Source organism: Zonotrichia leucophrys, chromosome 4 (genome assembly GCF_028769735.1).
Source record: "Zonotrichia leucophrys gambelii isolate GWCS_2022_RI chromosome 4, RI_Zleu_2.0, whole genome shotgun sequence".
NCBI lineage: Eukaryota > Metazoa > Chordata > Aves > Passeriformes > Passerellidae > Zonotrichia > Zonotrichia leucophrys.
In genome coordinates, this window is record NC_088173.1 from 13,004,196 (window position 1) to 13,031,802 (window position 27,607).

At 39.5% G+C, this 27,607-nt stretch overlaps 1 protein-coding gene across 4 annotated transcripts; it reads right to left on the bottom strand.

The window, feature by feature from the left end:
• Window positions 1-2,460: 2,460 nt before the first annotated feature.
• Window positions 2,461-27,607, bottom strand: FAM149A (family with sequence similarity 149 member A). Of its 4 annotated transcripts, none has more exons than XM_064710495.1 (14): window positions 27,333-27,607; window positions 14,387-14,497; window positions 13,312-13,444; window positions 11,666-11,808; window positions 10,782-10,907; window positions 10,451-10,627; window positions 8,481-8,671; window positions 6,921-7,075; window positions 5,691-5,794; window positions 5,261-5,479; window positions 4,833-4,947; window positions 4,041-4,169; window positions 3,608-3,689; window positions 2,461-2,761 (listed from the first exon to the last, which is right to left on the bottom strand). In XM_064710495.1, exons 1-14 carry the CDS (start codon window positions 27,590-27,592, stop codon window positions 2,688-2,690), a joined length of 2,019 nt encoding a protein of 672 aa, XP_064566565.1. In that variant the 5' UTR covers window positions 27,593-27,607; the 3' UTR covers window positions 2,461-2,687. The 4 variants fall into 4 exon arrangements, with proteins under 4 accessions (XP_064566565.1, XP_064566567.1, XP_064566566.1 ...); XM_064710497.1 differs by lacking the exon at window positions 27,333-27,607 and adding an exon at window positions 16,386-16,506; XM_064710496.1 differs by lacking the exon at window positions 14,387-14,497.

Here is a 27,607-nt window from a genome sequence, read left to right on the forward strand (position 1 = left end):
AATAAATTCTATGCCAGGTGAAACCAGGATAGGTATGTAAACAAGAGGAAACCGAAGGAAAGTATTTTCCTGCTGTTTAACGAGAGATTAACTAGTCACCAACAAGGCTGAAAAGGCATAGGTACTCAACACTTTCTTCATCCTTGTCCTTCTATCAGCTTCAAGCCTTGTGAAAAAATCCTGGCTGATGCAAACACAGACCCAGTATCTGTGAAGGAACGGTTGGTGTGTGAGCTATTAAAGGAGCTTGACCTCTACACATCAATGTGCTCTGACAGTATCCAACCAAGCAAAGTTGGCCCATATAGCTGTGGGGGCACTCTCCATAATTTTTGAGTTGTGGTATTTGGGGGACATCCAAGAAGACTAAAAGAAGGCTAATGTCACTCCTGTCTACGAGGACTTTAGAGAGGACTCAGAAAACTATAGGCCCATCTGTATTACTTCATTCTCTGGGAAACCTATGGAAAAAATATTCCTGGGTGCTCTTACAAGTCAAATGGAGTCCATGATTAGGAAAAGCCAGCAGAGATTGACCAAGGACACATTTTGCTTAACAAACCTGATTGCTTCTTACAACAAATGAACCTGCTTGGCTGATGTGGAGCCTGCAGTGAACGCTGTCTACCTGGGTATCTCCCAGGCTTTTGATATGGTTTCCCATGGACTCCTCCTACAGAAATGTGTATGTGATGGTGTGGATCTGTGATCCATGCAGTGGGCTGGAAACTGGCTGCCCAGCCACACCTGGAGGGTGGTGGGAAATTGCTCCCTCTCACCCTGGCAACTGCCACAAGTGGAGTCCCTCAGGGAACAACACTGGGCCCAAGGCTGTTAGTATCATCATCAGTGGTTGGGATTACGGGATCAACTTCATATACTCAGATGAAGTTTGTCAGTGATACCAACTGAGTGAGGCAGTGGACACTTTGGAAGCGAGAGCCAGCCTGCAGGAAAACCTGGACAGGCTAAAAAATTAGGCTAATAAGAGCCTTATGAAGTTCAGTAAGGACAAATATAAGGTCCTGCACATGGAAAAACATAATCCAGGAGAGAAGCACAGCCTGGGGATCTACCTGGCTAAGGAAAAGCTCGATGGACAAGCATCTGAGGGTCCTGGTGGACAAGCAGGTCAGTGTGAGTGAACAGTTTGTTGCTGTAGCAAAGAAAGCCAATACAAGACTTGGCTGCATCAATGCCAGGAGAAATCAAGTAACTATGCCATTCTACTCAGTTCTGGTCAGGCCACATCTGAATATTGTGTTCAGTTTTGGTCCCTGCTATACAAAAAAGATGTAGACGGGGTGGAGAAGGTGCAGTAAAGGGCAATAAAGATGACCAAATTACTGGGTAGCCTGTCACATGAGGAAAGGCTGAGAAAACTGGACTTTTCCAGCTGGGAGAAAATAAGCTTAGGCACACCTTATTACTGTGCTCCTGTATTTAAAGGGTGTCTACTAAGAAGTTGGAGATTCCCTTTTCATAAGGAGTCTTATGGAAAAGTGAGGAGTGGTATGTGCAAGTTACGCTTGGGAAGATTCCAACTGGACACAAGACAAAACTTTCCACAAGGAGAATAATCAGCCTTTGGAATAATCTCTCCATTATGTGGCAAGTGGTGGATACCCCAGCATTGGAGACTTAAGATTCGGCAGGGACAGGGTGATGGTGACTCATCCAGACTGTGCTTTCACCAGCAAGGACAGGACCAGATGATCCTTGAGGTCCCTTCCAACCTGGAATGAGTCTACAACGATTATCAGGATGTAAGATGACCAGTGACTGTCATGTGCCCAAAGACTGACCAAAAGGGAGAAATGTTAATATACTTCTGGTAGATAGTAACATCCCTCTTCCTCTCTCTTACCATCTGAGAGCAATCCATTGCTGCTCTAGTAATTAGCAAATCTCTCTTTTTAAGCCACAGAAGCTTATTGTTCTGCTCTTCTCTTCATTTGTACAAGAAATCACAAAAAGTGAGAATGGTCCTACAGATTTGTCAGCATGTGGTTCAATTGCTCAGCATCTATAAATGCTTGGCTTGGCAGGAAAAATATTACTTGCTGTAAACAAGTTTATCCAAGCAGTTCCTGTGGTTACTGATGATCAGAACAGCAATAAATGAGATTTTGAAAGAATTAAAGGAAGAAAAAAAGGCTGGTACAGATAATACTTGTAAGAGATAAAATATTATAATATAATAATAAGCAGACAGACTGAAAAATGGAGAAATGTTAAAACAACAGTTAAAGAGGAAGTACTGCAAACTTCTGTTTAAAAGTATAAATTTTATATATGACTAATATTTAGATAGACTAGAACATCTTCAAGGAAACAAAAAAGTGGGAACAGCACATTATATTCTAAAAGTATCTTATTTGATAGGTAGAAAAATAATTCACTAGGAAAGGCATAAAAAGGAGGAATGCCTGAGAAGAAAGTGCAGCCACAGTCTCTTGATACTGCAGAGCAGACACCTCAACCATTTATTTCCTTTTGCTATAAGTTTTAATCTAAGCTCTGGTCAAATAATTTTAAAGAAGGCAATGCAGACATCCTGAGGACTGCAAGGCTCAGCAGACACCAGCATATGCACACCTTCTTTGTTACACAAGATACTAAGTGGCAAATTTAGTGCTTCAGTCTTTCAGTCAGTGCAGAGGGTTTCTGTTTCTTCCTAAAACAGGCTAAGAAGCAATCTGAAATCTCTTCTTTGAGTTTGGAGGATTTTTCTGAAAGGATCTGGAGTAATTCTGTGAACCTGGAAAATATAAAACATTGCTAATTGTTGTAGTTTCTGAAAGACACTCCAAGATTATACATTAATTATTTCCACTATATATTAATTACTTCCACCAATGTGCTCAGATCAATATTTGCTAACCTGCCCTTATTCTTACATCACCTGTTATATAATTTTGTTAATGATATAATTATTTAAACTCAAGGAACTTCCAAACAAGTAAAGATTACTTATAAGAACTCAAATACACCTGGAACCTAGATAGTCAGCTTTATTGTAAAAATAAAACAAAATGAGGGTTGCCCTCTTTTTTGGGGTTGTAAATTCAAGACAGAGATGCAAATCAATACTAATTTGTTTTTTATGAGAGCTTTATATTTTTATTTAAAATGTACATTTTCAAATCTACTTTTCCTACACAAAAGAAGTTTATTAATTTCAGACCTAAAATAAAATTTGTCATTAGCAGTTCACCAGCATGCAAGTGTGGTACTACTGTAGAAGCTGCAAATATATCTTGCCAGTATACCACATACTCTTGCTATAGTTGTAAATATGGCAAAATGCTGAAAAAAAAAAAAGGATGAGATTATGAGACTGAATCTTTTTCCTCTTCCTTTTCCCTTTCATGTCATAACAAGAAAAAGAAGATTCAAAGGATTCCTACCCATAAGAGTTAGGACTACCTCAGAACAAGTGAGAAGAAACTTCAGAACCGAACTCAAAAGATCCTGCCAAGAAAACCTGTTGCTCTTTTATGCTGAAATGGCTGTCCCTAGAGAGAGCCACTAGACTTTTTGACAGTATGATGGGTTAATAACTTTTGCTGGCCTTTTACCTTTCAAGTCATTCTCCTTTGCCTACCTGTTATCAAAAATCCTTGACCAGTCCTTCTGTGGTTAGCAAAATCCACGGGAGTCAGTGACTTCTTCTGAGGTGTGTCTCTCTGTACAAAGGAAAGATATACTCTTAGCTAGTGAGATACACTTATCTATGGAAAGAGATCGATTATGGTTTTACAATCTAGTCCAGCAGACTGGATCTTACCAAAGTGCAAAGCTCAACACAGCACTAAAACTGCACACTTCTAGCACACACACCCCCTCAAAACCTGAAAAAAAAATTCTTCATACAACTGTACCACATCCTCCCCAAGACTTTTAGCATCATCCTCTCTACAGATAGCAGGAATCCCGGTACATCAGAAGTCAGGAAACAAGGCCTTCTGTAAACCAACAGCAGGCATGAAAGAAAACCTCCTCCCTTTCTCCATGTCTCCCCTTACACTGTAACATACCCTGAATGTATGAGTTGTGTTGGGTCTTGGAAACTGATCAACAGTAACAGTTCTTTCTCTGAGTGGCTGCTGCTCTGCCCTGCCAGCCATTGCACTTGACACTCTGCTTTGAGTATATTGTTCTTGATGCTGAGAAAATTAAGAAGAGCATTAAGAGAAATCAGCAACTGAGTAAGTTAAAATATTTTTTTCTGTTGACATAAAAAGTTTACAAGAAGATAAGAAAAATATGTTTTCAATAACCAAAAGCACGAATTTAAGTGTTGCCTGTTTTTTAAACAGATGCAAGACTGTTTCTATGTTGGCATGTCGATATATCAACATGTAAATTTACTTTCATTCTCGTGATTTATTACTGCCTCAGCCTTCAAAATATAAGATCTGACTTTTTTCAGTTATTAGCCTTTTCTACTTCAGTCAGCATAGTATTCTAATTCTTACAACCCCTAATATTAGTGAATAAAACAATGAAAAGAGCTATTTAAATCCAGATGCATAGAAGAGCAAGGTTACTATCCTGTCATCTTGTTGGTTTGTTCTTCTTAGCTTTTTTTTTTAACCAGACTTTTCTGTTGTCAGAGACTTTCCACTATGATCTTTCTGTGATCTAACGTTTTGAACTGCCTCCTCTTGCGTTGTAATTGCACCCCAATGTAACACACATTAGCACGTTAAAACTATGTATTAAATACAAACCAACACAAGCTGTAAACTTACTCACTTCAACAAATTACACAGGATAATTTATTTCTAAATAGCTTGAAGTTCTTTACTTTAATGAACACAACTTACAGGGCTCTGCTGCATTCGAGGTACTGAAACATGTTGTTCAACAGCCTCAGAGTTTATTGGTGGTAACTTGTTCCGGGTCGCAGGTGCACGAGCAGAAGATAAACTACTGCCAACCCTACAGAATTTTAAGGATTCCTGTTTTAGGAGCATTCACCTTACAGACTTCTTCATTGAAGTAATATTAAATTATTAAGTAGTAGATTTCTTTATAAAGCTCAGCTACAGAAAGTAACAGCACCTAATACAGCAATAAAGAAGTAGAACAAATGCCTTTCCTCAAAAACAATCATGGCTCTGTTTGCTTTCTTCCTTCCTCTGAATTCTACAATTAATAATAAATCATGGGTTAGTTCTCAAGTATTTTTCAAAATCCTTCAGTGGTGAAATTTCAGTAAAATTCTGAGAAAAGAATAAAATGAAAAACTTACTTTTTTTTTCCTTTACGGATTTCATCATTGTGCATATTAGGAACTTCTGAGCAGGGATGGTCAGAGGTGAGAGAAGGTAACCTTGGTACTTTCCTAGAAGATGCCAGCAGAGCCGGAGATGGTGAGAGAACACTGTTATCAGAAATTCTCCCCAACCTAGCATGTGCTGAATTTGGAGTGCTGGAGGTACTGGTATGCTGCTTGTCTTCTTGCTCATTCCTAGGGAAAGAAAAAGAAATAAGGAATTAGGATCAAGAAATACAAGGGTTTAACAGTGCATCATTTTTACCTGTGCAAATTACTATCATATCAGTGATCACAAGATCACACAAGATCACTGCCTTTTTTACCATTTTTTTTCTAATTGCAAAAATTTTTTATGTGTATAATGTTAATTATGTTGTATTTTCAAAATGTCAATGTCACCTACTGGTGTTTTTCTGCCACGGCAGCATGCCTCTGTTGGAGTGGTTTTGCTTGAATTGTCATCACACCACTCAGATCACTGCAGAAGTTGCTGGAGAAACGGTAAACCTATTAAAAGCAACAACTATGTGTTAACCTTTACTTTTTTAGAAGGAAGATCTCAAAAAGCACATAGTCAAGAGGCATTTTACTTGTTTTTTTTATTTCTAGTTCCTTTTAAGATGGTTCAGTATAATTCTCAGGAGTAGATGGGGCAACAATGCTTTTTTCTTTTGCTTATCTTCAACATATTTTTATAAACAAAATTTGTGTAATTTAGTTACTGAATTGCAACTCCATTTGCAATATAAATTTCAGTTGAAGCCAAAGATTGATTCTTCAAACTTTTCAAGTTATTTCACTTTTCCCTCAGCACAGGGGCATGATTTATCAAAGGATTTTACTTCTCCTGGCTGCTGGGACTGCTACAGAACAAAGCACACCCACAGGGAGAACCAAGACTGCTGTGCAATCTTTCCTGTGTTCCTTATCTCACTCTTTAGCAAGCATGGAAAAAGAGCCGATGGAAGAAAATTAAGTCACTTGAACTCAGTAGTGAGAGACAAGAGAGAAAAAAAACCACAAACAGAAGCAGTGGCTGAAAAAGGAAACAAATGTGCAATACACTAATCAGGAGACAGCGGGAGGAGACAGCAAGCAGGACATTTGATCAATATAAGCATGAGTTTCTACAAAGACAGGTAAGGCCTAGTGCCAGCGTGCTAGTGGATGTACTGCAGAATCCCCTTTCACAAGAGGCAAAGAAAAAGAGAAGGAATGGGAGACTCTGAAACTCGCGGTGTTGTGAGAAAAGCTCTTCAGGTTGCAACTTCACATCCCAGTTTATCTTCTTAATTCTAGCATGAAGAAATTACTGGATCACAATAAAAGCATAATTAATTTTTAAGGACAGAAAAGAATTTAACAATACTTTGCAAATCAATGGCAGCAATACCTTAGAGGTAAATTGTACCTTTCAGAACCACCAAAGAAAAACAATTGACAATAAACAAAAAATGAACATTGAATTAAACCTCATTTTAAATCAGATGACTTAAAGTACCCCTAACTGGTATAAAGAAGAAAAAAAAAACATAGGAAACAAAGAAAAAGAGCCTTTTCAAGTTTCACTCAAGACTGTCCAAGGTTTGACAAAAAAAAGAACATCTGACAGAGAGGTTTGCTTTATTTTTACCTGTGATGAAACCAAATGAGCCCCAAAAGATACACTTTGTGCTTCAGAGCCTCTGGAAAGTGGAATGGTCCCAACATCTGCTGTAATATGAATGGCTGGCAAATGCAGCAGTTTTGCTGTAACAGTTTTCAGTTTTTCTATTTGTTGGTCACACTCTGCACAACAGCAAAAAAAGTAGAGGGAACAAGAAGTATTTTCTATGTTTACCAGCCATCATTTCTTGGGGTTCAAGCAATATGACACAGTAAATAAAGAGTTGCACATAGTTTTATATTTCCATGCTATTTTAAAATCTAACATATATTATGGGTTTTTGAAAGCATTTCCATTTGTCTTTGCTTTCTCTGACACTGACATACAAGCTGGCCTATACAGGTAGATTCAGAGGTGGTTGTTTAAGAAAACACAGATAAGACCTTTGAAATGCTGTCTAAAAATCCCCAGAGCTTTTCCTTTCTAAGTAGTAAAAAAAAAATAAAAATATGTATCAAATAAAAAGTCTATTGATACCAGCCTCGTCTGACAGCAGCTATACACTGTTTCTTTTTGGGTATATGTTACCATCTCATTTCTATTATAAACTCAAATTCTTTTCCTTCCTAGTTTAAATACTAGCTATATGACCTTTAAAAATATAAAAGGGCAAACCTATCATAATACTGCTAAATGATCCTCCCTAAACTATAATACAGAGAGCTAAACAATCCACCTGCGCTGTCAAAAGAACTTTTAAATTACAGAAAAACCTGAAATGTTGCATTCTGATGCTGCAAGCATTCAGAAAAATTTTGCCATTTCTTACTTTGTTGTATTCTTATATTTGAGGTCAGGTGTACCTTACATTAGAGGTAACTTCCAAAATCCACCCTCAGTTATTCTTCTGTTACTTCTGTCCTTTTAAAATACATTGAAAGAACTGAAATTCCCCTCAGCCTCCAGAGATAACACATGCACACTAAATAGATTTTCACTTCTACTTATTTTTCCTAGCTTTTCCTTTTCCTCACTACAGTCTGTTAGAATATGAAAACATAAAATAAAATTACATGTGTCACCTTTTCTTCCTCCTATAGTCAAGTCATGAATTCCTGCACATCAGCAAGACTGTCTATCTCACTTTAACATTCTGACCACCCAAGGGTTCTTTCTATTTCTAAAGCTTAAACAACGAGGACTAGGAGACTCTGATTCCTAGGTTCCAGATCACATTGTCAGTGATCCCCTGACTAATGATGACCAACAGCCTCAATTTGCATCTTCAAGCCAGTGAGTAATATTTTTATTTTTTAAAACACACTCTCTTGCAATGAAGCTATTTCAGTATTTTTGTTTTTACATCTCTCTTACAAAACTCCCTGAAAATTAGGAAGAAAGTTTTATTTTAGGTGCATGTGTGTGCACGCATTCTTGCGGCAAGGCATTGCATATGTTACAGTTCTACAGCACTGGTTATCTTAACTAAAGCTTGGAACATTTGCTTAATTTAAGCAGATAGGGAAGGATGACTTTTCTGAATTAGATTCAACAAATACCGTATTTTCAAATGAAAATATCAAATACCTGGGATACTAGTTTCCCAATTTTTTTTAATCAGTTCCTCCAATATTCCAATGACATTGCTCCAGATATGATCAAACACTTCAGAAGCCACAGCATCTTTGATACAGGCATTGGGAGAAACAGGGGGAATGCCACGCTTACACCTCTTCTCAGAAAGACGCATTTTCTTTTGTTCCCAAATCTCATCCTCACTAATAAAGGAAACAAATTCAAAAGAATTCCCATGGGAATTGACTTCCTGCCCCCACCCCCTCCTTCAACAGAGAAACAGACATATGGAAGAAAAGGCAGTCAGCTGGAGATAACCAAAAAACCCAAACTCAAATTCACGTAAGGCAAGAGAACCCATCAAATACATATACTGATTTCTTTTTCATTTGCTTGCCATTGAAAAATTTAAAAATCCCATTAAGGCATTACAACAGAAAGGTCTACAGGTCTAGGAAAAAGTTTTGTATGTGGCACATAGTCATTTGAGACTAAATCCTATGCTTTTTACAATAAAATAGGCAACATCTGTTGTATTTGTCAAGAGGACTCTCACATGAAAATTTCTTTCTCAGCATGCCCTATGTACCTGCACACATCTGCAATTTTCCACCACTGATCAAAGATGGAACAACTTTAAAGGATTTCTGCAGTATGACAAGAATAATAGAGCCCATAGCCTTGCACATACCTTCTTCCTATGCACTACAGTAAGAACAGTTAGGCTTTTTAATTTTTTTTTCTGTTTCCTCTGTTTCTAGGGAAATATGTTTTAGCAACATCTCCTAACTTGGTCTTCTAGTACACCCTCTCAGGAAGAATGTTTTATTTTTTTCTTTTTTAATGCCATTGTATTTGTTCCTAAGGAAAGGGGTTTTTTGGGTTTTTTTTTTTGAGATGAAAAAGATGCTTCCAAATTCCTACTGGTTTCTACTACCTCCTTTTCTCTTCTCTGTCACTTCTTCACTTCTTCCTCAAGCCACACTGTGTAATTCTTAACTTGTGAGATGTGGCTGATTAGTCCAACTCACAAAATGACCATGGTACTCTCCTGTCATGCTTTATAACACCTAATGTTTTAGTTATGGAGAACAAGGTATTTCACAACTGAAGGAAACAAAAAGCATATGAAAGAGACAAAAGAGAGAAACATACCTTCAGACAAATCTCCCTCCCAAATTAAGTTTATTTACTTATTAAAACAGAGAAAATTACTGAGAGCATTCTTAAACCTAAATGCTTCCTAAAAAGGCAGCAATCCCAGCCTTCTCTTTCAAAACGAGCACTGAAATGGTCTCTGTTTGAAAAGTTCCTCAGGTTCTCAAACATGTCTTTGTTCTGAGTGTGGATAAGGCCTTAGCACAAAAAGCTTTGTGCCCAGTGAGTGCTACCAAAGCTTTCCCCTTTTAGAGGCCTTTTAGAAAACAGCACATGATGATCTTTCATCCACCCAGTAGCCTAACTGCTGGAACATTCAACTGGCTCACAGGAAACCTAGGCTGCACTGTGAGGAAGATGACTGAATGACTCGTCACTCACAAGAGTGCTCTAAATGCGGGCTGTAACCTGCAGCTCTCCTCACAAAGCTGCTGTACTCCGCACAGAAAGAATTTAAGACTCATTAGGGCAGACAGTGACAGCACAAACAGTGTAATGACACTAAACACCCTGACAATCAAGGCACTCACTTGGGGAGAAGGGATGCCTTCATCCTCAAAATTAAAATAATCTTAAAATTAAATATTCATTTTACTGAATCTCCATGCATCAAATACCTCAAAACAACTAGTTAAGACACTCCTCTGAAATGGGAGATGTGAGCTTTAAACCACTTATCTTAATCTTCCACATGCCCAGTGAGTCTCCTGACCACTGCGTTACCGAACACAGGGGCAGAAGAGAAGCACAGTTTAGTAACCCTGACTCAGTTCATTGATATTTTTTCATTACATTCTTTAAAAATACATATATCTCTTATTTACAGTTCCTTGTTGTCAAAGGCAAGATATTCCTCTATTTTTCCATCCTCATCATAAATTTCTTCTTCCAGGAAGGAATACATGGCTGAGTCTGGTGCAGAAATCCTATTGGAACTTGAATGAAGTGATGTGTGTATTGGAGATACTGTTGGGATCAGTTTAGAGCCTGAGATGCAGAGCCTGAAAAAAATATCAAGAAAATGAGAATTAAACATTCAGAGAAAGGAGAAAGTGCATATTTAATTATACTGACATGTTTCAGTAATACAAAAGTAATATTTGTACATGTTTCTGAAGGGAAGACCAAAACGAAAACTTTAAAAAATTAACATACTCTTTTGTATGACCACTACATTCAAGCAGGCCAGGCACGCACTTAGTATCTACATGGGCATCATTTCTGCTCTGAAAATGCTGAAAGCCTTCATCCTTTGGCACTAGGAGCTGCTTTCCTAGAACCCTGAATAAAAAGGAGAGAACAAGCAGTGTCATAGATGGAAACCTTAGCCAAATGCAAATATCCAGAATATAAGCACCTGCAAACAGTAGGCAATGCAAAAGCACAACTTACATCTGCTTTGAGGGGCCAGAGTCTTGTGTGTTACCTTAATATTGCCTATTATTTAAGTCATTAAAGTTAAGCTGATTTACACAATATGAGATTCTAGTTTACAAATTTTAAGAGCAAATAGTAAAACTTGTTAGATTGTTCTAAAGCCAGACAAAGTAAACACACTTCCTCCCTTATGAAAAAACTATGTAAGATACGTTTTAAAATGGATGCAGAAGACAACATCTGTGACTTGACTTATCCAACTCCAGTATCCACCTAATGTGAGTAAAAGTGCTAATCAAAAGTGTTTACATGGAAAGTTAAGGCTACAGTTAAAGTTCAGAAAATGTGTGAACTCCAACGTGCATAATGTAGAGAGGAAGAGTGAAAAGGTTAAAACTAACTCTAACAAATTTACACTAAATTATATAATAAAATAATTTCTGAACAACTTTGCCTGCAATCATTTTAATAATCAAAATGAAGGGCATCAGTTGCTAAAGCACCACTGCCCAGATTGACTGACAGCTATGGCACAGCTCAGTCCCAGGGACAGAGATCTGAATGCACAAGTGTTGCTGATGCCCAAACTATAAGAGGTTATCCCAAAAACTCAAATTACAATGATAACTGATTTAAACTACCACTAGCAAGAATTTCCTTACCTTATATGAGGAAATTGTTCAACCCAATCTGCACATTCTGCCTGCAGGTTCTCTGTTTTTGAGGTCACTTTTCCTTCAAACAGCAATTCATCAATCTCCCAAAACAACTGTTGCACTCTCTGTGTGTTGGCTTTATCAAATTCCTATATATTATTAAGTTAACAGTTGTTAGCAAATATGCATGAATACTACAATTTCTGTGATATTTAAAGAACAGAACAACATGAATCAACTTCACTGAACATGTCAAAATGCATGTTCAGACTATGTATTTTTGACACAATTTATATACCACAATGCAGAAAAAAACCCAAAAAACAAACACCCAAAAAATCCCACACAGCTGGCCTGAACAAGATGATTTAGCAAAAAGGAACTACAAGACTGTATTTCTTTGACATTAACATATAACATACAGCTGCCTAGAATTAGCCCTATTAAAAAAAAAAGAAAAAAAGAAACAACCATTTTAAGTTGTTTAGACTCACAGCTTATTCTCTGTGCCAATGTGAAGCACACACACTGCATCTCTAGCACCCAGGGCACCCTGCTCTTTCAAGAAGTGCTCTTCTTTCTTCCTAAGTACAACAGCTAAGAGGGCAAAGAGGGAGCACCTTATGCCTGGGTGACCTAGTCTAGGGCTTAGGAAACAGCTGTCAGTGTGAGAAATGCCCTTCCATACTTCTTCACTAAACCTACAACTCAGTGCTACTAGATAGTAGGTAAACACAAAGGCAAATGAAAATAGTAGAGAAATGCCTGATTTTATCCAGTGATGGGGAGACAAGCACTTGGCTGAGGGTTCCTCAGCTAGGCACTATTTGTAATGACATTTGCCATGTACTTTAGACACTTTGATACACTAAAAAACTGATAAAACTCAAGGACCAAATTATGCTTGTTCCCTTCCAGCTGAATGCCTCCAAGCACTTTAGGCCACAGAAGGGATCACACGGAATGAGAAAATAACTCTCACACAGGTTACTGTAATATCCAGAGTCAGGCTTTCTCCTGAAGGGCTGGCAGCAACAGGTCAGGTCAATACGCTAAAGGTTAGGGCATTATGCAGAAAGAATGGCAGAACTACCACTACCAGCCACAGAAGGTTTTCTGAAATGAAAGTGGCAGCAACTGCAGTGCTGCAACTTCCAGCCTGCACCAGGTATGCCTCAGAGGTCAGCCTTTGTAACAGTAGGACCTCTCTTTGCATCATCTACAAAAAATAACTGAGTTCATGAAAGAGCTAAATGTTTACCAAGACTGGGAAATTTATATGCATGTTAATGAATGTACTTCATAACTGAGAACATTGAGAAAAGTTGAATTTAGACATTGCCTGCACTATACAGTGTTTGAAAAGACATGTTTTATAATTGGCTTGCAGTCAAAAACCTAAGCCTACCTTCTTCAGTAAAACAGCTTTGTTTTTCCCAAACTTCATCATTTATCATTTTATTCTATTTTCCTTTGTTACACATCAGCTGCACCAATACCAACATGCAAATAAAACTATTTTTTAAATATTCAATTAATACACTTATTCATTAGGCTGTTATGGATGAGATGCTGCATGTCCAACATCAGTGAAAAACTAGTATTTCTACAATATTTAGAGAAAGAGTAATATAAAAGTTTCTGTGACATACATCGTCCCTCCAGGAGTAAATCGAACTTCTTTCAGTAGACAAACTAGTAGTATAGCTGTTTATTCCAGACCAAGAATAATTCAGCTCCGTGGGTGTTGTGCAATCACTAGGTGAAAGGGATGAAAGTGTCTCACTGAAAAGAAGACAAATTAAAATGAAGAACACATGTATTTTCTGTATAAACATCTTTTAAATAAAGCAACAAATCAAGTAAATGGTGCAAGCAGATAGTTTAAAGTAGAGTGAATACATGCTCCCATTAGTACTATTTACTACCTCAAAGGCAATTCCTTCTACACTATTAAGTTTTTGCATGCATTTAGACCATTGCAACTGTATGACAGTCAAATATGCATTTGAATGTGCATATGTATTTGAATATAATTATATGCATGTACCTATGTTTCGAGCACAAACAATTATTTTGGTTTCTCCACGTTAGCTAGTTATCACATGAAAAACAGATGGAAGATAACATAAGGTTTCTTTAACTCTTTCACATTAGAAGCTTCCACAAGAAAACTTTTGCAAAACTAAGCACAAGATCTCTACAGATGTTTCAAACAGCACTGAGTTACATGTCCCTATGCAGCACTTTTTATGTTGCTAAATCTGGCGCACTTTAAAATTTGAGAAACGGCAACCCAAGCCCCCAAAGTTGTAGCTGGTCCCTTCCAGCTACCACCCACCCCAGGATGCAGGGATAGCAGTGGTAATTGGATGTGCAGGCAAATCCTAACCAGTGTCATCTGGAATAAAATTTCTTGAAAGTTAACTAACCTGCGACATGGGCAAGCATGATTTCAATTTAATCATGAAGTCTGATTTCCCTTCCAGACCTAATCAGTGCCCTCTACTATGGTCTTAAAATAATTAAATCCATATCACAAACCAGGAATAAAGTTCAAACCCTTTAAACAGCAGGTTAGGTCAATTTGTATCCTGGATTATATCGTGCAATAGTTATTATCCATGAGAATTATTGGAAGAATGATTAGTGAAAATTAACTCCAATCTGGAAATATCTAAGTCAAAAGTAAGTTAATTAAGCATTATTTCAGAAGTACATGAATACCAGGTATAATTGTCAATGGCTTCTTCAACATTTCTTGCAAAAACTGATGGAAGAGACACTCCACTTTTTCCAGAGAGACACCGATTTGGGGAACCTCTGGACAGTCCCTTCCTATAAACACAGAAACATAACATCCCATAGTTTTAAATAAAGTTAATTCACATCTCCACTGGAAAGGTAGGGGTGAGGAGGGCAGGGGAAAGGAGGAGGAAGACAACTACTACAGCTACTCTGTTGAATTTTTCCATTTTTCAGTCCTATCCATCAAGACAAACATTTGCCTGAAGCAACCAAATAGCTTTTATTTGCCTTACTTACAAAAGTGTGTTTTAAAAAATGTACTTTTGAGACTTGCTTTATTCCATTTCCATCCTCCTTGGATTTTGCACTTCAAACTTCGCAAGAAGCACACACAAATGAATCAGCACCTCACTACTGCAACAACAGAGCAAAGGCACAAACCGGTAATTGCCCATAGAACAGTTTAACGAAGGAATGTTTTTTCTTTGTTTGGGAGGGCAGGGCTTTTTGTTGGGGGGGGTTGTTTGTTTTTTTAGAGGGAAATTGTTTATAATTACACAACTGTTCATAATTACATATTACATTCGATGCATGAAGTTGGGTCATTAATATGTTAAACCCAGCTCTTCAGAACATACACAGATGTGTGAAAGTGCTCCTTGGAAGCACTTAGAACAACTGATTGCTTCACCTATTTTCATGCCATAAAACCCTCACAGCAGCATGACGGCATCGAAGTACATTTGTGAATGAGTAACTATAGGAAAACAGCTCACAGTTCCAAGAATTTTCTTCATTTCTTTTAGACAAGAACTGTAGATTTATCTTTCCATTACACATATTACAAAGACACATATGTCAAAATCTAACTCTCTACTCAAATGGACCACATCACACATCCTACTGCTATGTCTTGGTTGAGAAAACAACAAAACCTACCATCAGCTTGAACTTGCATCAGGGAAGACCTTAAATTTAAAATTCTTCGAGGCTGGTTAAACAGCAGTGGAAAGCATTTCCATATGTTTGCACTTCATATCCTATCTCTTCCCTAGGCATCTGCTTTTGGCCAGTAAGCACCAGGAGGCTCAATGAATATTCATAAAGTCCGGTCCCATGACTTGAGTCTCATTTTGTCCTAACACCAAAATCTATCTCCCAGGAAGTAACAGCGAGCCCACAGTCTCTCTTCTACATGGAATGCTATTTCCTTCTGTTCCCGTACATCCCTCTCTGGCTAACATTTGCCATGTTATTTATTGTTCAGGGAGCTTTATAAGGTCTTTCAATTTTTTTCACAGCTGACCCTTGTTCTTAGTATTTTTTCACAACGTAATACCACCACCAAGGTTTAACGCTTCACTGCTCTTTACCTGCTCAAACTGCCCTGGTCGGATTCCCATGAAACATCACTGGAGGAGGAAACCACTTACTGTTACCTTCTGCTTACTAATACCCCAGCTAAACCTCCCCTGGCACAATTTCAGGCTGTGTCCTGTTCTCTTGATGTGAGCTGGAGCAAAGTAGTGTTTCTGCCACATTTTTCCACTGCATGTTATTGTACTACGTCTCCTGACTCCTTGGACCACACGCCATTAGACGTGCCGGTAGATCACTGCAATAAAATAAAACTATAGGAAAAACCCCTCCCAGCACATCTATAGCATCACTTCCCCTGCGCTGGCAGGCGAACACCAGAAGCTGGAGCAGCTCCCGGCTGCTCACCGAAAGCTCCGCAACGACGGGCATTACACGGGGACAACACCGCGGCAGCGCTCCCGCCGCCCCGGCAGGAGAACAGGCGGGCCGCGGACACCGCCCCGCCACGGGCCGCAGCCCCCGGCCCCACCGGCACACTCACCCGGGGACGAGCAGCCCCCGGCCTTGCCTCCACACTCACCCCGGGACGAGCAGCCCCCGGCCCCGCCGCCACACTCACCCCGGGAGGAGCCGCCCCCGGCCCCACCGCCACACTCACCCCAGGACGAGCAGCCCCCCGCCGCAGCCGCCCCGCGGGCCGGCGCCCCGCGCCCTGCGCATGGGGGCGCGGCGGCCGCCCCCCGCACCGCCCCGGCGGCGGCAGCGCCACACCGCCCGCACCGCCCGCTGCCAGCGCCCACCCGCGGCTCGCCACGCCACGCCCCGCCGCAAGGCCTCGCACCCCTCCGGGCCTCCCCACGAAAAGGTAAAGCCTCAGCCTGGGCGGGAGCTGTGCCATCTCCCCATCTCTCGCCTCGCAACACGCAGCCAAAGAACGCCGAGCTTGGTCTTTCTGACCAGAGGAGGTTTCCCTCGCCTTCGTAGATGAACAATGGTTATGCTGTGCTGGCCAACTACATAAAGATTTTCCCTTGTTAATTGAGTTCCTGTCTGAACTACCTCTGTGCACGTCACCGATCTTCTTTAGCATGGGTCAGAGCAGAGCATAGACTGTCAGCTGCAGATTTACACTAGCTCCAGTGATCCACTAGCTTCATTCATCTCTAGCTCCAGGACATAAAAACTCTGGCGTCTATGTATTTTGCAGAAAGCATCTCTTAAAGGAGGAAACAGATATGCTTATAAGCAAAAAGAAAATACGAGAAAATAAAAATAAAGGCACCATTAAATATGCTGAAAATTAAGATTGAAAAAGCAAGACATATGAAGCCTCACCTTACAGGAAATCAAACAGCAGCATTTAAATGATATTTAAAGTTTCATAACCAAACAAAATATTGCTAAGAAAGGCATACAGAAAATGTCTAGCATTTTTTCTCTGATGATAATTTTTTTTTAACCTGTTCAGTAAGGAAAGTTCCATATTCTTCAAAGACCCATTCTTCCGTGTCAGTAAATCATTAAGAAACTGCACACATAATTACAACTTTCCTTGTCCTTAGCAATCATTCTTCTACAGGAGCAGGTTTGTCCAACGCTTCGGACACATGCACACACACAAAAACAAGAGTACTTTGTTAAGAAAATCTTACCCGAGCAGATGAAATCTAGAATAGAAAATTATGTCCTGGTTAAGAAAATGCAATTTAAACCTTCCACCTTCTCCTATATTTCCACAGTGGAGAGCAAGAGTTAAATTTTGTGCAACCGTTTGGGAAGGCCTTTTTGTCATTGCAGCAACAAGATTCAGCCAGTGGTCATCCCCACACCTTACCACCACAAAACCCCACAATATCATTTGCATTTCTCTAAACCAAGCCCCTTCTTCCTTTCCAACCAACACAATGATAATTATATGGATAAATAATTGTGTAGGAGTATATTATTAGTATTAACACTACTTCCATCACTCTAATTTGTAACTGGAGAGAACTAATAAAGACATGCCAAAAGACATTCAACCAAAGGAGCTTAGAAAAGTCAATTAATAGAGAAAAATGCTAACTTTATTATCTGTCACACATGCTATGAGATCTCTTTCACAGATGATTCAAAGTCTGTTTTGTAGCCACAGCCCCAATAGCAAATATTATGCATTGCTCCCTTGCCAACAAGGTATAATATCCTAATTTCTAATTAAGCTGCTGCCTTGTTGTCTGAAATAATTAATTTTCTTAGATTTCACATCTTTACACATTCTTTACTATTCTGGAAGTATGATTTGTAACAAATGTAAACATACTAACCACATCATGTTCTCATAACAAGACATCTTTATCTTTTAACCTACCATTTACAGCTGGGGCACTTAAACCTGGAGAAAAAGAGGGTTCAGGGGGACCTGAACGCTCTACAACTCTGTCACTCTCTACAACTACCTGAAAGGAGTTTGTAACCAGCTAGGGGTTGTTCTCTCCTCCCAAGTAGCAAGTGGCAGGATAAGCAGAAGTTGTGCTAGAGGAGGTTTAGACTGGATATTAGAAAAATATTCTTCACTGACAGGGTGGTCAAGCCTTGCAGTAGGCTGCTCAGCAAAGTGGTGGAATCACCAACTCTGGAAGTGTGTGTGACACCTGGGGACACAGTTTAACAGAGAACACATCATTGCTGGGTTAATGCTTGGACTTAATGATTTAGGGGTCTTTTCCAACCTTAATGAGTCTCTTTATTAATCTCACTCATATTCTCACTTTCTGCTTGTTTGTCTATCCCATTCTTGGTTTGTAAAACCAAGACATAACTATTTGTATGCCAGATTTCTATAAAACTTTGATGTGGAGTATGTAAAAAAAGAAATTAAACTATAAGCTCTCTCTAGCATAAATGTGGAAATATATCTGCAGGAAAAACAGATTTTGAAATCACACCAATCTTTCTTAAACTGGTCTGGGACAATTACCACGGAAGTCTATTTCTTATTCTTTGAAGTGATACAGCAAACAGAAGCGTAACACCACAAATCCGGCCTGCTCAAATATTCCTCTTTAAAGGCTCACTCAACACAGTACCCACCTGTCAGGGGCATTTTCTTGGAAGTGAATAGACACTCCTGGTCAGTATCATGTTCACTGAGCAGAACGTACAAACTGTTGCAAACAACACTGAAAAACTGTCACTGCACAAAATGATCCTTCCACACATTCACCAGCTAATGCTGCTCCATCTTCAGAGTAAGCAAGAAACAGACATGACATGGCTACTTTCCACATTGATAATGTACAACATTCCAGTCATGCATTGCAGTATTGTAGTTGAATGTTTATACCACAGAAAATACAAAATTCATAAGAAATACACACATCCTTTTCCTTCTAGGTCAGGCAGTCATCTGTCCAACTTGGTTGCAGTCAGCCATGGTAAGCTCGCCCTCTATTGCTTGACAAAACACATCTTTTTCAAGATTGAGAGGATCTTTAGGAAAAGCACTTTCACTCTCTTGTAACAACTTCAGTGACCACAAACTTGCAGGTATAACAGACAGGATTGAATGTCATTGGCAGAGCCCAGAGGAGGTAGTACCATCTGAAGACTGCTGTAACAACTGTGCCAGGGCTTACACTTGGTTAATACAGCAGCACCAAGTTCCTCCTTTGTGGGATCTCAGGATCTGAGTCCTGAGATGCCGGGCCACCGAGACCACCCTTGGGGGGCCCGGGAGTCCTGGAATGTTGCCAGAAGTGTCTGGTGGCAGGACTTTGACCCTACACGGGAGACGACACCTGTATGAAGATAAGAGGACATCACCGGGGTGAATGGCGAAGAGATTAGCTAATTAGAGGGTGAGACACAGGGTTTAGGATTTATGTACAGGGGGGTTTAGAGAAGTAAGATGGAGGAATTGGGGTGTGTCCTGTTCTTCTTCTTCTTCTTCTCCTCCATCTTCTTTGGCCATGGTGGCACTTTTGGATTGGTTATTACTGAAAGTGCACCCAGCAATAAGAATAAATGGTATTGGGGAAAAATGATAAATATTGTACACGTAACAATGGGTATAAAGATACGTGGCTGCCCCGGAGGGCAGACAGTGTGCTCATGGCTGACTGCTGAGCAGATCTCTGTTCGGCTGAAAGAACATCTTTTAGATAAACAATTAATAAACATAAAAACCGAAAGAAGAACTGAAGCCTCTTCTCGTCCTTCGATACGCGGGCTGTCCCAAGGCCACTTCGGGCCTTTCCAGGCCCCTCAAACAGCCGAGAAAACCCGACACTCCTTCAGCGGTCTGGACCTTTTATGAGACATATCCAGTGACTTTTACAGCTCATAAAAGCAGTCAGCATTTGGCTCAGCATTTAATCACTTACTGCAGCAATACAAAGAAAATCCAGGTAGATGACAACAATGCCTGTCCCTGCTTATAATCCCTGTGCCTCAGCTTTCTCAAAATCAGGCTCATTGTGGCATATCTTGAAAAAGCATCCTGGGAATAGTTTAGCTGACGTAACTCCAGTAGGTGCATGTAAATTAAACAGCATTATGAGAGATTTAATAGAACATTCATCTAGCCTTCTGCAGTAAATTATTTTATAAGGCAGCTATATTATGTTTGGCTTGTTTGTTTAGAAATGGCATGGCTTATTAAGGAGAATGAAAAAGAAAACCTGCCTTGAAAGGTAATACAGTAAATGCTGATCATCTTAACTTCTAGCAACACATCTTTATCATTACTCTTACTGAACATGCCAGAGGCTTGACAGCTAGCAAAAGAACATTCCAAAAATTATAGTACGTCCCCATTTGAGAGTGTCACTTGGAGATAATTTTCATTTTGTTCTCATCTTTATTAATAAGCACTGCCAGAAGTGTTTCAGTGCTTTCAAGTCATCTGGTTGCTGGTCAATGAATGAAGCACTGTTTATATGTGAAGCATGAAAATATATATCTGAACTGACTATATCTGAAGCATGAAAATACAAATCTTTATCAGAGTCTTTCCACTGATAGTGTTTAATGACACCACCTGATTGGCCCTTTCCTCCTACAAAAATGTCACTTACTGTCTTTGAAGCTGTGTATGGGTTACTGATGTGTTGATGATCAAACTACCTTGGGAGCATTTGTACAGTTGCACTCTCGGTGAGTTTTTCCTTTGTCTACCTTTTTGATCTGACAAAATTACCATAATTTGCCACAATGTGAACTTTCTTCATATGTTGCTAAAATTCTATTTGTAAATAAACATAAAAGCCTCACTTGGTTCAAAAAGTAGGTAGCATTGGAACAAAAGCATGGAAGTTTCTCTGTGCTTGCCTACATCACCATCTACAGTTTGTCAGTCCTCTGTGGCTGCCTCCTGCACAGAGTGCTCACTAGGCGCACTCAAAATCACCTCTTTTACCCAACACCTGCTTCCCCTTAGAGTCAAGTATTTCATCTGGAGTGAAGAAAAATAATAAAAAAGTAATGTAATTATTTTCTTGAATCACTGACAACACTGAAAGCAGGCCATCATTTTTAATACAATTTCAATCTGTGTGCACACAACACAGAATCTCAGGCATCTATCTGTAGTACATACACTTAAGTGCAATGCCTCCTATTAGACATTTTCATATTGAATCCTGAAACAGATTTAAAGCTTTTCCAGCCATGATCTGTGTTGAGTTCTGCTCCTATCTTTATAAAACAAAGTAAGATAAACTGCTCCAATTTTTAAGACAGGCTTATGTCGCAGATATCTTTTCACTAAAAATCCTTTCTTAGGATTTTTTCTTTTCTGAGGAGCTGAAACCTCAGAAACAAAATGTAAACAATGGTTATCTGCTGCTGTGGAATGCAACAGGTGGATCCATGATTGGTGTCCTGTAGATGTTTAGATTTGGTGACCAGTCATGGCAGAGCTGGCTCCTGCTCTCTGTCCGAGCCAGCTGCCTTTGTTTTCATTCTTTTCTATTCTGTTCTTAGCTAGCCTTCTGAGAAAATCTTTCCTTCTATTCTTTTTAGTTAGTTATAATGTAATATATATATCATAAAATAATAAATCAAGCCTTCTAAACATACAGTCAACATTCTCATCTCTTCCCTCGTCCAAGACCCCCTGTGAAAACTGTCACAGGCTTATTTGTATATAGTAATTTTATTCTTCTGCAAATTTTAAAGGCTTTGTAATTTTGAAATGCATTCAAGATGGCATGAGCTTGCAAGGTATTATATATATAATTTTAAATCTAGCTGTAATTCTGATTCACTGTGAAAATGCTACTGCAAGTATAATTCTTGGTTATAGGAAATATAAGCAATTTCTGAGTGCAAGATACTGTAGAAGTAAATCTGACTTTTTAATATAAATTATGAATCAACATTGAGAAAAATACTATCATCTTAATTAACTGCAATAATAAAGAATGCTAATTAGTGTCTTAGAGAAGGTGTTTTATTTCTTTGGATCTGATAGGAGGCATTTACTGCTGCAGGATCAAGTGACTGAACAGACAGGGACAGAGTAGCGCCCTAACAAAACACTTGGAAGTGATCCACAAGACTTTCCCTGTGTATTCTTTTTATGTAAATTTGGAAATCCAGTAAATGTTTTTTGTTTTTTTTTAATCAGACTTCTTTGGGCAGCATAACATCATAGAGATTGGAACACATTTTCCCTTCTCTTCGTTGATCTCTGAAGAATATTGCACATATAATGAGTCACTGAGAACAGTTGCAGAATTTTATCCTCTCAGAATTTAAAAAAAAACAAAAACCCAAAAATAATCTGAAATCTGACAGTTCTATAGCACAGAGTGAAACAATGCAATTGTGGGGACACCTTAGTCTGCATAGCTCAGGCATACTAACCACAAACACCCCTGGCTTGAGATGTCAAGATGTGCAATCATATTGCTAAACCATTATGTAGCCAAACAGATTTGAGGACCTGAAAGTTTTCCTCTATTCTTGCTATAGTGTGACTTCCATGGTGGTGTACTAGAAGAAAGGCAGTACTAAAAAACAAAATAACGATCCTTTATTCATCCCACAACCACAACTCCTCTCCTACAAAACAGAGAGAGAGACAGAGACGGAGCAATAAAATGCAAATAAAAACCAAGCAATTGCACAGTACCACTGCTCACCACCTGTGTGGAATATCCCTTTGGCCAGTTCAGGCCAGCTGTCCTGGCCATGCTCCCTCACAGCTCCTTGTGCACTTCCTCACTGGCAGAGCCTGAAAAGTCCTTGACTTGGGCTGAGCACTGCTTGGCAACAACCAAACATCAGTGTGTGATCAGCATCATTCTCACACTGAATCCAAAACACAGCATCTACTCAGGAGACAGAAGTCATTAGAGTAAGGATGTAAAAACTATCACATGCCAACTTGTGAACATCACAAACAAATGTTTTCAAGTGAAGGAGTCCAAACAGCACAGAAATCCCCACACTGTTATCCATATAGTGTTCATACATGCACAAGTACACATTCACACCACATCCAAACTTTTCCAACAAAACTGTAGCAACAGTGAGTAAGGCCTGACTGATTCAGTCAGTCATGTATTTTATGAGACAAGAAATCTCTAATTCCTTTAGCATTTGACAAAACTGAGAGGAATTATCTCACCACTGAAAAGACCACAAATTTCCACCAAACTACTGCATTATCCAAGAACCTTCTTCCTTACCAAAATATTGATGAAAAAAAAAAGCCCATTATGAGCCCAAACCTTAACTAAAAGCATGACTCCCATGAACAATGCATGTTGAATTCCACATTAATACAATTTAAAAAAAAATAGTCCCCTAACTCACAAAATTTTAGAGGAGTTCACAACAGTTAAGAGTAACAATGAAGACTGAAGGTAACAATGAGGACTGAAGGTTCTTCCTCTTCTTTTCATGGTTGACTTAATAATCCTGTTTATTGAGCACTGGATCAGAAATAAAATGCCTGGTTGTAAACATATCATCTTAGTTTCCAACAAACAACACAAGTGCTTTGCATCTAAGAACAATTAAAAGACTTAAAGCTAAAATGAGATTCATTGGGTTTTAGGGCTCGGTGGTTGCCTTTTGTTTTCTTTTCCACATTTATTCTCGAGTTGATTAGCTTGTACTGCATCTAGCTTTTGGACCCCCAGCATAAGAAGGATGTCAGCCCCTGGGAGCAAAATCCCAGAGGAAGGCCATGAAGATGATCAGAGATCCAGAACCCCTTTCCTATGAGGACAGGCTGAGAGTGCAGGGATTGTTCAGCCTGGAGAAGAAAAGGGGAGACCTCAGAGAAGGATTCCACTACCTAAAGGGGGCCTGCAGGACAGCTGGAGAGGGACTTCTTGTACAAAGACAGGCAGTGGTAGGACAAGGGAGAAAGGCTTTAAACTGAAAGAGGGCAGGTTTGGAATAGATGCTGGGAAGAAATTCTTTACTCTGAGGGTGGTGAGGCACTGGAGCAGGTTGCCCAGACAAGCTGTGGATGGCCCATCCCTGAAAGTGTTTAAGACCAGATTGGACAGGGCTTTGAGCAATCTAGTCTAGTAGAAGGTGCCCCATGGCATTGGGATTGGAACTAGATCATCTTTAAGGTCCCTTGCAACCCAAACCATTGTTGGAAGTCCATTAACATTTTCCAAAAACTGAGGTTTATATACAATATTACTAAACGTTAGTAATTATTTTTAGCTGCATCCATCTAGAGAGTGCAGATGAATGTGTAGCACCATGAGAAATTAAAATTTACTTCTGAGTTCTTGTGCACTTAATTGCAATGAAAAAACAGACCATAGCAAACCACCACATTACTGTATTTACTCCTTTAGATCAGTACAATAAGGGAAGTGACAGCTTGGTAACACTCCAATGCCCCATCTAGGTTAGTATGCATTACAGTGTGAAAGAGATCTAGTGCTTTTAGTGGGTAAAACAGGAAATCAGAGTTCCCACCCTCTTCTGCAGCTCATCAGGTTACTTATATCCACATTTTCAAAGTTAGTAATTAGTAATTTTGAAACCCAAAGCTTCAGCCTCAAGAAATAAAAATTGACAAAAGATAATGACATTGGTACATCACAGAAAAAGCTACACTTTTCATACCTAGTTCACAAACATTTTTTTCGATATGTCAGAACCATTCTGAAAATAGGGAGCAGCAAAATTAGTTTCTACAAAATATTACCCACCCTAAACAACATAACTTAAGCTTTGCCCAGTTTATCTTTAAATTAGGTAGGGGTTGTTATCTCACCTCACCTATTGCAACATGTTAGGATAGCAATAATAATGTTTCTTTAAAAAGGAATCTGTGTATCTTGGTACATTAACATATTGTTGCAAGTGTAGCATAAGGCATCTTCATATTATCTCAAGAAATATCATGGTCTTTTTTAGCAGAATATATTTTCTTTCAAATAAGACTAAAAAACTGTGAATTTCTTTCTCCATTATGAAGAAAAAGATTTATTCATTATAAATCCTCCAATTTGAAGAACAGGAAATTGCTATGTAAATAAATAGCAAATGTTAAATCTCACAATGTACTGCCATAGTTTAGCCCTATACACTACTAGAACAAATAGTTTGTAGTTGTGGAAATCAGAAAATTTAGTATATCTGAGAAAGACAGAAAGAAATCAGTGCTGGATTTTCACAATTTTGCACTATCCATGTACTGTCATTGCTATCAGCTTACATGTACTTAAGATATAAAATGGATCCTTTCCTTCATTAACCAATTATTCATCATAGATTGCTATCAATGAAAATACACTGGCCATTGGGGTCTTCTAAATGATTTTAAACAGCAATAAAACTTGGAATGAAGGAATTTTACTTATGTAAGCAAAAGCTTCCTGTGTATAACTATCAATAATGCATTATCATATTCTGTAACTCACAAATTCTCAACTCTAAGCAAGGAATGCTAAGGTTTTCAATATTTAATTAAGATGCTTCTTCTAAAAGCTTAAGTGAAACCATCTAATTAAAAAAATGCTAATGTGGAGGTATAGACTTTCCTTGTCAGTGATGTATTTTTTTCCTTCTTCTACCTCTTTCTGGTTTGGTTTTGTTTTTTGAAGACAGACAATACCTTATCAGTATAACCTTGACTGCTATTAATAAAATATTTGAAATGCCACCATGCATACAAAAGCTTAAGTTAGGGGATAATAAGGTGATATCAATTAGAAGTGGTTCAATAGCAAGTCAAAATGAGTATTTTGCTGGACACAATCAGTTTTAAAATAATAGGGTTTATTCTTCATCCCAATACAATCAGTTTGTTTTAAGAGTGGATTCCATTCTTTAGATTTTTCTAATGATAAAAGTCATAGACATTTTACTCGGCTTTATTTTTGGTACTGAAAAAAATAAGTAGCTAGGGGGAAATTACATGGACATAACACTGATTCGTTCTGGCACTGTTTATGTAAAGCACCAAACATCTTAGAAACAGAGCTCTATTACTACACATAAAACCAGATTAACCTCCCTATTCATAAAAGGCTACTATTTTACAAATACAGTAAAAGTTTTAAGCCTGAAAGAGCTTACAATATGTTCTGAAACAAAATAAAAAGCTCTAGATTGGAGTAGGGGGAAATAAAAGAAGCACATCAGGGAGGATTTGTGCTCCTACTTTAAATATTATCCTACATGGAAACCGAACTTAAAGCAGAATGTCCAAAATCCATCTGAAGATTTAAGTGTACTAAAAGAGATTCCAGTCCTTTAGAGTTAAAAACTTAAATACACATTCATTCCCATCAACACCTAACAAAACATTACCGTTCTTTCTGATTGTCAGTTGTAAAGGTTAGCACAGTTTAATACTACAAAAGCAGCATTTATAGATGTCCATGAAATATATGCAGAACCTTCCTTTTTTATTTTTTTATAATAGTATGAAAAATTCCACCTATACAGTAATGCAACTGTTGCTCACTTTTATAAATTCCTGTGGTTTGAATACACTAAGAAACCACTTCAGTATACCTTTGCTGTAGTAAAATAGCACCAAATGGAAGCACATATTTAACAGGCTTCTTTTATACGCAGCAAACCTTAAATATTTCAAGGTGAGACTTGAAAATTAAACACAGAAGCATCCAAACCAAGTTTCACACCTGTTACTGTCACTTTAGAACCTCACTAGGCAGTGACTGAAATATCTGCTTTGATGCGCAGTAGCAGCCTCGGGACAGAACTTGATACAACTCGCACACCTGCGTGCGGGACCTTTACGATACCTACTCAAGCTCACCATCCCCTGCGCGCCCTCTGCACCTCGGCTTCTCTCCCTGCGCATCCCCAGGAGGGGCCGGGACAATTTTCCGTGCAGGGCCGGGCTCTCACTCCGGTCCCTTCCACGCGAGCGTTTTGCAGCTCTTCGTTCCTCACGGCGCCGCACACACACAGCGGTGCGAGCCACCGCTCCTGCCCGCGAAGATGCGCTTCCCTGCCTCTGACATACTGCCGGGGGAGGGAAAACCCTGCCCACGAAGATGTTCGGTACCTCTCAGGACGCCCAGAGGCAGAAAAAGCCAGGTGGAAGGAAGCCCCAGTACTGAGGGGCGCACACCTCCCCCGTACCCAGGTTCGCGGGGCGCTCACTCACACGGGAAGCTGTGGGCTGCCGGCCGCCTCGTCGCCCTCGGCCACCGCCTCCTCCCCGATGTCGGGCAGGGTGACGAACAACCCCTTGGCCGCCGCCCGCCCCCCGGGCTCCTTGCCCGCCTCGCTGGGGGCCGGGCGCGGGGCGCGGCCGCCCCTGCCCTCGGCGCGGCCCCCGCCGGACGGGGGTTGCGGGCTGGGGGCTGGCGGGGAGCGGCGCAGCCTGGAGAGAAGGGCGCCCGCCCTCAGGGCCGCCACCTTCATGGCAGGCTGGGACGG

What these genes read in the sequence shown, in the direction of transcription:
- FAM149A (XM_064710495.1), bottom strand. Translation starts at nt 27,592, where the DNA reads ATGAAGGTGGCGGCCCTGAGGGCGGGCGCCCTTCTCTCCAGGCTGCGC. An exon ending in CTCGAATGCAGCAGAGCCCT is followed by an intron (nt 4,170 to 4,832) that starts GTAAGTTGTGTT and finishes TAATTTTCTCAG; the next exon opens with CATCAAGAACAATATACTCA. An exon ending in ACACAACTCATACATTCAGG is followed by an intron (nt 3,690 to 4,040) that starts GTATGTTACAGT and finishes TCCTTTGTACAG; the next exon opens with AGAGACACACCTCAGAAGAA.